We start from the raw sequence: 8,423 nt of genomic DNA, 5'->3' as shown, positions 1-8,423 counted from the left end.
ACAACAATACTTTGACAAAGTAATTTCATGTCAGCTATGAATGAAGCATGTAATAAGTGAAATGATGCATAATATTTATTTGCTAACTAAATTAACAAACAGCTTTATGAAAAACAGCTTTAATTTGTTATTTCTTTTATCTTCAGAAAGAAACAGTTTTACATGCATAAAACAATGCCATGTTAAGAATAATATAAAGTTCATCTACTGGCGATTTTGTCTCGCATTGCGATCCCGGGTCAGTTTGCCCCATACGATGTAACCAGTTCCAATAACAATCACAGCCAGCAGAACAAACATCACAAGTTGGTAGCTGTTGCCGGCTCCTTCTAAAGCTTCATTTCTTTCTCCTGTTGTAAGTTTATAAGCAACAAAAAAGTCATGCTTAACAAATATAGCAAATAATATGGAAAGAACTGTTTACTGATTGATGTCACGAAACGGACATATGTTGTCACGAAACGGACATGTGTTGTCACGAAACGGACATGTGTTGTCACGAAACGATCATGTGTTGGCTATACTCATACAGAACAGTGTACGTTAAGATTCCAAGCGTTCATCCAATCAGTCTGGTTGTTAAACCAACATATAACATATACAAGATAAAGAAAATTAGTGATCGGATTCGAACCCGTGAAATATATTTTAAGGTGATTGACTTATTGTATTTTTTCCTTTTATATGTGTGCTTTAATGCTAGTCACAGTCTTTTTTTTATAACAACTTATGGAAATCGAATAAAAGGTGCGGTTGGTATGTTACCAGTCAAGTTAATCACATATACATCTAACTAATCAATCACCAAGACACAGTATATTAAACCGAGAAAATATTTCGAAAACTTATGTTATTATGCCCCAAGAGGTGCGACTTGCTTGCTAGAACTACAAATTTGTTTAGCAAAAGCACGTGTATCAGCAATATTATCTAGAATAGAAATTAAATTTTTCTCATTGTCCTACCAAGTAGGAAAGCGATACCTTGAATGATGTGCACTGGCCCTGCAGAAAGCAGTTGATTGCGACGATTGTTTTCAACAGATCGCCGTTTCTTACCAGAACAAGACTGCAAAAAGAATTATACAAATATTGATATTTCATTGTACACCAGTTTTATTGAAGGCGTCATACAGAATTAAGCCCATCACGGCACACATATATTTACATCATAGTTCTTCAGGCCGATTAAGGGCCGGCCTCCCTAGCGATTTCAACATAGGACAGCGTAGCCTGTGGCGGAATATTTACCGTTGCTCGCACTCCAACCAAATAAAAGGGTTAAAATTACTTTTAAATTTGTATGTAAGCTACACACAGTAAACCTCGTATTTTTATTGTGGTTCGGATTAAAATAAAATATAGGTGGATGGGGGTCGAATTCCTATCAAGGTTATGTTATGATTCAGGCGCGCCGGACCATTCAGCCTTTTTGCTAACTAGCCACATAAAATCAGCTGGTGACAGGAAATATACCGTATTGGCAAGGGAACCTAGAAAACTTTGGTATGGAAGCAACAGAATATAAAGCCATTCCACCCTAATATTGCTAATGGTACAACTGGAAATAAACGCCAAAGAAATTGTTAAGTTATTTAGAGACATACTGTCTCGATTGTTTTAGAGCAATACCCAGGAATTTTGTTCTGAAAAAAATATATATCATTTTCCTTGACCTTTTTTTCGACCAACACTATTTTGCTAAACTTTATTCTCTGTTGCAAGTCCAAAATCTACTCTAATCAAGTCACCTGTCCAGGGCATTGTCCAGTTGAATTATGACAGACGGTCACGTCGCAGTGGATGTAGATAAATTGTTCTGCGTCTGTAAAGTTTGTCCACACAAAGCTCATCAGCTTGAAAGTCGCAAAGTTGGATTCGTAATTTCGTATCAACGTCTTCGCGTCGGCAGCCTCTCCTCCACTGGGTGGCGCAACGCATCTAATAGTTTCGATGCTGGGTTAATCATAGTGAAATACAGATACAAAATTAATCACTAAACAAATAAACTCGCTTCTTAGAAAAACATGTGTTGAGGTAGTTCAAGTATATCTTACCCGCTTTGTACAATTTGGTAACTCGGCAAACTATCGGAGTTTTCATTGCGTGTCGCCCAACAGCCTTCCAGCTGTGCAAAAAGGTATTCCACTTTAAAGTATAAATTGCAAACTAGACCAAAGATGCCAGAATAATGTATATTAAATCAAAGAATGCAATGTTTTCTTGCACTAAAAGCAGTTTATTTTTAATTCACCTGGACAATAAAGTAATCATCGGCTGCAGAGATCTCATCAAGTTTAAGTTTAGCAAAAATGTAGTTGGGTACAATTACTTCTCTGGGCAAGCTCTCGTTGAAGTATTCGTTGCTAAATAGATTTAGGGCGACATCCAACGTTCCTGCTTTCTTTGCAAAAATTTCGTCAAATCTAAAACATATAAAAGTTTAACAAACAGCTCACTGTTTTTAACTCCCGTAAGTGCTCGCGGGGTTTTTAAAAGCAAAATAACAAACTTCATTAAAACCATGTCTTTAGAAATGTACAAAATCAATTCTGTCCTTTTTTGTGTCATCATGTTGTGCTTTGATTGTATCAGAAATTGTATCTACAAAAGAAAGCAATACAAACACACTTTCCACAACATTTTGGCATTATCTGAGAAGTACTAAGCCACCCCGTAACGATTTTGCCACCTAATATGGCAAAGTGCACATAACAACCGAAATTACCGAAAAAAGGATAGACAGACAAACTGTGATCCGTGTCATACATAGTGTGGCAGGTGCTGTTGGGTGCATGCTTTGTGACATGTTGCAGATGTGGTATAGTTTTGCCGTATTTCATGTCGTGGGGGGCAGGTGTCTTGTTCCATGGGTAGATTTATGTGTTCTGTGTCGTGTGTAATGTGTTCACAGCCGTATGCCATTCGTGGAGTGGTTGGATGTTTTTGTCATGTGCAACATCCTGTTTTACTTTTGTCAATTTGTTTCCAAGTGTTGTCAACAAAAGACCGCGTGTTACGTTTTATGGCGCCTACTGTGTGTCTTGTACATGTTGTCTTGTGCCGAATGCCACTCCATAGCTGTTATATAATGGTTTGTTTTTCTTTTCCTTACCCGATTTGTGTACTAATTTTGGATGACGAGATAAGAAGGTCCGCGTCAAATAAACAAGTCACATTGAGCTTGTTTTGAACGTCACGCTGGATCACTTCAGGGGATGGAGCTAGGTATCTCCAGATCAGGAAAGACACCGACACCGTACCGTTTGCATTCTGTATAAGAGCACGAAAATTACATATTTCAAAGCTGGCAGCTTTTTATTATGCAGCAATAAAAGCTTATTACACTTTATTATTACCCCTAACGGATAATGTTGTCTTAAAAAATAATAAGGACATATAGTCTATGAGTTCAGAACAAAATCCAATTTTACCTTAAAAACACCTTTGCATTGGCCAATGTCAAACGTAAACACTGGGTTTGACCCCGTGACCTTGCAGCTGTCATTGAGTTGAGAAAGGGAGGTTTCCCTGTCCAATGCGATGTAAAGAGTGTCGTCGAGTTCGTAATCTAATCTGTTCTGTTGATAAGCTGTTACTCTGCGAATATTAGATTGTTAAGTTTATGTACATTTTATTAGTCTAGACGGGTGACACTAAAACGCTGAATGGGCGGGACGGGCGGGACGTCGTGAAAACTGCTGAATATCGGGTTAAATTTCTGACGGTTAGAGCTATTAAGGTTGGGATAAGGTTTTGTAATAGAAAATCATTAAAAATAATTCCGCCGGATACATTCCGCAACCGAGTTAAACATCCTGCGCCTGAGACGTCAAGCAATCTCCCGCCATAGCATTTTTGCCGACTGTCAGGAAATAGCTGAATAAGTTTTAGGCAGGGACATTTTTTTGATTCACATACTATTATAAAACCTCAACCCAACCGTAATAGCACTAACCGTCAGCAATTTACCCGATATTTAGCGGCCCACTCGTCCCGCCCATTCAGCGTTTTAGTGTCACCCGTCTAGACAACCAGTTATTTTTTTTCATTTTCCAAACAACTATACTATGTTGCAGTTTTTCTAGCGGCATCCCATTAGAAGACCCATTGCTGATAAGTAAAAGATGTCTCAATCAATAAAAAACAAGCAATTGCAGGCTTATGACAAAACAGGCAGCACAACAAAATGCTTGAAATACTAGAATTTTTTCAACAATCTTCTGAATATTACTTTCAACAATTATCAATAAATTTCACAAAATAATTAAAAAGAAAATAGTAACCTACCTGATGATCAAGTTTTCAGTCCTACATTCAACTGATGATTGTGTTTCTACTGTATATATAAAATAAAATTGTGAACGAAATATAGAAGTTTGAGCACTATTCTGCCTTTTGTGGATTAAAATTTACTTCAGCACATCAAATTAACTTTGTTAATTCAAGTTTTTAAAATATATATTGAAAATTTATTTTCAGACCACGCTTAACCTATAACGCATGCTGGCTGAGTTCAAGTGTATTTTAATCATTTGCATGTTGACATTTTGTACCTAGAAGGAGAGTTGTCTCACCTACTGTCGCACTAAATCCAGTACTCGGTCCACTAGAGTCGCTCAAAAACAAGACAGTGAGATTAGTTGCTGTCACCGTGTAATCAAATGACTCAAGCACCCCCGAAAATTTGTCCACTTTACCTGCTTCGTTCTTGAACTAAAAACAATACAAATGTTAACATTTATTCCCCGAAGGCCACATTTGATGTCCTAAAAGGCCGCATACCTCCTTAAGCCAGCAAGTTTCTCATCATAAAATTAGGCGCTTGACAAAAATAGGATTTCTGCCACCTTAAGCATATTGATTGCTTTTCCCAATAAGTTATTAGAAGCAAACTGGAAAAGCAGGTTATAATAAATATGTTACTCAAAAATCCATTTTTTTCAAAAAAACTTATATATATATGAATTTCAGTGCGTACGGCAGGAAATCTCCTAAAAATAACAAACCGTTTCCACTCGATTATTTGCGTCGACAACATTACCATTTTCAATAAAGAGAGAAAAAAAATATTTTCTTTACACCACCCTCATTTTACAAGCAAAATTTTCTCATGTCGGGATTCCCTCTCCTGGAACCTGTAAATTAGTTTATAATATGCTCTAAGACAGGGGTGTCAAACGTGCGGCCCGCGGGCCGCATGCGGCCCACCAAGCCCTCTAATGCGGCCCTCAAACAATCAACAATTGTAGTACTTAGTCAGATTTTTATCAAAATATAATAATTTTTGTAACTATTCAAAGTTGAAGCTGTTCATTAAACAGTCATTTACAGCTAGAACTTTATGAATAGAAACGATAGTAAACCGTTCCTCTAACTATAAAATGCGTTCAGTTTCAGTCAGGGTTGCACAACTTGCGGCCGTACGGACACATGTGGCCATAGAGACGAGTTTGTGCAGCCATGAACATGTTTATTAAAATACATTACATGTTCTGCGCGCCGTGACGTAAATAAAACACATTTGCCAAATATTTTGACTTTCAAACTGCACTAAACAAATTTTGTGGAACTGAAAAGAATATTAACATCCTAAATAGCCACATGTGTAAGACTTTTGTGTGCCTATTGTGTACAAACAATGAGAAAAACAGGTACCACAGTCATCACAATATAGATTATGACGTCATAAACAGTTAAGACTGATCTTCACACTGCGCAGATCAATCTGCGCATCAAGTTGAAAATTAGTCTGAGCTTTTGGGGCGTCAATAGATGGCATACGTATGATATAAATCTATTTCTTTACATCTGTAATTTTAAAACAAGGTGAAATAAGGATCTGCAATGCGGCCGTCGTGGAGAAAAGGTTGTGCTTCCCTGGTTGAAGTTTATAAAACTAGATTAAAAATCACATGCGGCCCTTAGCATAATTTCCAACTGCAATGTGGCCCTCAAAGCCCCGTGAGTGTGACACCCCTGCTCTAAGACACTTACGTATAAAAAGTCGCAGCAGTTCTCAGTGTAAAATGTGGAGAATTGGAACACCAAGGTTCTGCTGCTATTCATTTGAAATCTCCAAACACAAGCAGCATAGTTGGGGTAGTAACTAGGAAACATCGGAGAGAGTAAATTGTAAGGTATATCAGCAACATCATCCCCGCACGAAGTATCTATAAAACACAAAAAGATTAGCTTGAGACAGTGCAACTAGTAAGAATAGTTCCAAGCTGTTGTTTTGACCATCGTGTTGTCAATTTTCTGTGACTTATGTCTAGTGGACGATCCGATACGCAATGGAAAATCACCGATATTTAAAACGTGCCCATAAAGTACGATTTTATTGTACATTAAAACTGTGTTTGCAAATTATACTTTTATTTAATTCATTGTTATTTTGGTGTGCGGTTCAGTGTGTTGCAGTTCATGACATAAAGTTTTCGTGTTGTTTGGTAGGTCTTTTTGTCCTCTGCTGCTTACTATCTCATTAGGGGTGTGGGGGATTTTGAGCCAGTGTCCCAGAAAGGAGGCGATTTCGCTAAAAAGTTTGGAGATAACGTAGAATACAAGGCAATGTCAGTAAGACATTTCTTACAAATCCCTGATTATAGCAATTCCAACAATTTTTGAAAATAATTGCGTTGGAATTTAATCCATAGTGACTACAAACGACGGGTACTGTACGTTTATTGAACACGTTAACAAAACAGAAACGTACCGCTTACATGTTGCAGAGCTGTAGGTGCGGAAGTACATTCTGCAACACGTTATATGTGAGTGCGCTCACATGAAAAGAACAATTCAAAAAGGGCAATTTTTTCGATTTTTTTGCGGGTTTGAATGCAACATAATGAGAGATGTTGCATACAAACTCTCCATTACACTTTTGCTTCAAGAGGTTTAAACAAGCGCGGTGTGACTGCCCAAATGTACAAAACACTCTTATTTGAGATCCTATTTGACTCAATATGACAGTTAAAAGCGATTGTACTTTACGAAAATGATGCGCAGTAACATCCCCAGAAAGTACAGATGACCAGACACACATGAAAATGTTTTACAGCAAATTAAAAAAACGCTCAATGAAAAAATGATGTATTCAAAAAATGTATTTATTTGGTAAGGATAAATATTTTCTTATGTCTTCGACGAGTCTTCACACTTAATATTGACTGCTGCATTTGTATTTCAGACTGTATTAAAAGAAGAAATACTGCATATTGTTTATAAAAGTACAAAAAACACATAAGAAATATTGCAAACCATATCATTACTATTCTTAATGAAATTTAATTGTAGAATCCGGTCTTGCTATCACAACAACTCATAGTAATATGGTTGTTTGAAATGAACAAAACTTGAAAATGTTAGATTTTTTTTAATTATTAACCTATGTATACGTTTGGTTGAAACGCAATATAGCAAGCATTAGTTGTTTGAGTGTCTTTTGGTTGTGGTTGTAACTGGTTGAACTGGTTTCGACCTTCATCACCATCTATACGTGTTGGCTGTTCTGCTCATACTGTGGTCGAAATTGGAGAACGCATTTCGGCCTATAAATAGTTTAACATAACAATGATGTTCACTCAAATACACAGATAATATTTATGTCAACTCTTCTTACTATTGCTTTGAATGTCGAATTTGTTATGATGTCCTTGATGTGTCATTTCGAGGAAACCCTAAAAAAGACAACGTAAACTGAAAACGACAATATCAAAGCTATATGAGACAAACAATTACTCTCACAATCAATCAAAGTTGACCGTGTTTGACGAACTGTTTCCTATATTCGCAGTTACTAAAAAATAAAAACAAATACGTGTTAAATGCTGCTAGGTTGAAACCAGTTTTTTCCTAACTTGTGTTTAGTTTGGTTCAGTAAAAACACAACCAGTGATTTAATTAATGCTGAAAACACATTTACGTTTCTGCTAAACTATTGCTCGACTATAGTGTCACTATTTTTCTTGTTGTCTTTTTCGATTCCTATAGTATAGAGTTCTGTGTCGAGTGATGCAGAGATATACTTTCCACCACTAAATTAAATAGCTTTCAAAAACTTACGTATGATGGCGGTTTATTACTGTCTTGATTTCTTGGCAAACATAACAAAGCACATGCACCCATATTGTTCTCTAATGTAATGAAAGGAAACACAGCTGAAATGCAAAACACAAAACAAAACCTGTATCTCATATTAACAAAACTATATCTCATATTAAGAGAAAAGACACAAGCAAACGCGGCACAGTCTCAGTTTACAGTATAAGTAACACTCATAAAGGCTATAAATCAAAACAACAATACCTGTACCATTGCGCAATGTTACGTCACAGAAAAGCGGAAACGCAATTGTGCGTCATACACTATGATTGTTTGTAATAAGCATACGACACCTTTCAAGTCATCTGGATAGCAAAA

At 36.7% G+C, this 8,423-nt stretch overlaps 1 protein-coding gene across 1 annotated transcript; it reads right to left on the bottom strand.

Moving 5' to 3' along the window:
- Positions 1 to 853: 853 nt before the first annotated feature.
- Positions 854 to 4,548, bottom strand: LOC145218242 (uromodulin-like). Its single transcript, XM_080085644.1, has 8 exons — positions 4,539 to 4,548; positions 4,290 to 4,338; positions 3,434 to 3,599; positions 3,115 to 3,272; positions 2,254 to 2,425; positions 2,057 to 2,127; positions 1,751 to 1,940; positions 854 to 1,068 (listed from the first exon to the last, which is right to left on the bottom strand). The coding sequence occupies exons 1-8, from the start codon at positions 4,546 to 4,548 to the stop codon at positions 943 to 945; spliced, it is 942 nt and encodes a 313-aa protein (XP_079941770.1). The 3' UTR covers positions 854 to 942.
- Positions 4,549 to 8,423: the final 3,875 nt, after the last annotated feature.

This window comes from Phallusia mammillata, chromosome 3 (assembly GCF_965637545.1).
Source record: "Phallusia mammillata chromosome 3, kaPhaMamm4.hap1.1, whole genome shotgun sequence".
Classification (NCBI taxonomy): Eukaryota; Metazoa; Chordata; class Ascidiacea; order Phlebobranchia; family Ascidiidae; genus Phallusia; species Phallusia mammillata.
This window is presented reverse-complemented; position numbering and strand designations above follow the sequence as displayed.

Bases quoted from the DNA above. Each gene is read 5' to 3' on its own strand.
- LOC145218242 (XM_080085644.1), bottom strand. The intron at 3,600-4,289 runs GTAGGTTACTAT...TAATATTCGCAG, and splicing joins ACTGAAAACTTGATCATCAG to AGTAACAGCTTATCAACAGA. The intron at 2,128-2,253 runs GTGAATTAAAAA...CTTTTTGCACAG, and splicing joins ATGATTACTTTATTGTCCAG to CTGGAAGGCTGTTGGGCGAC.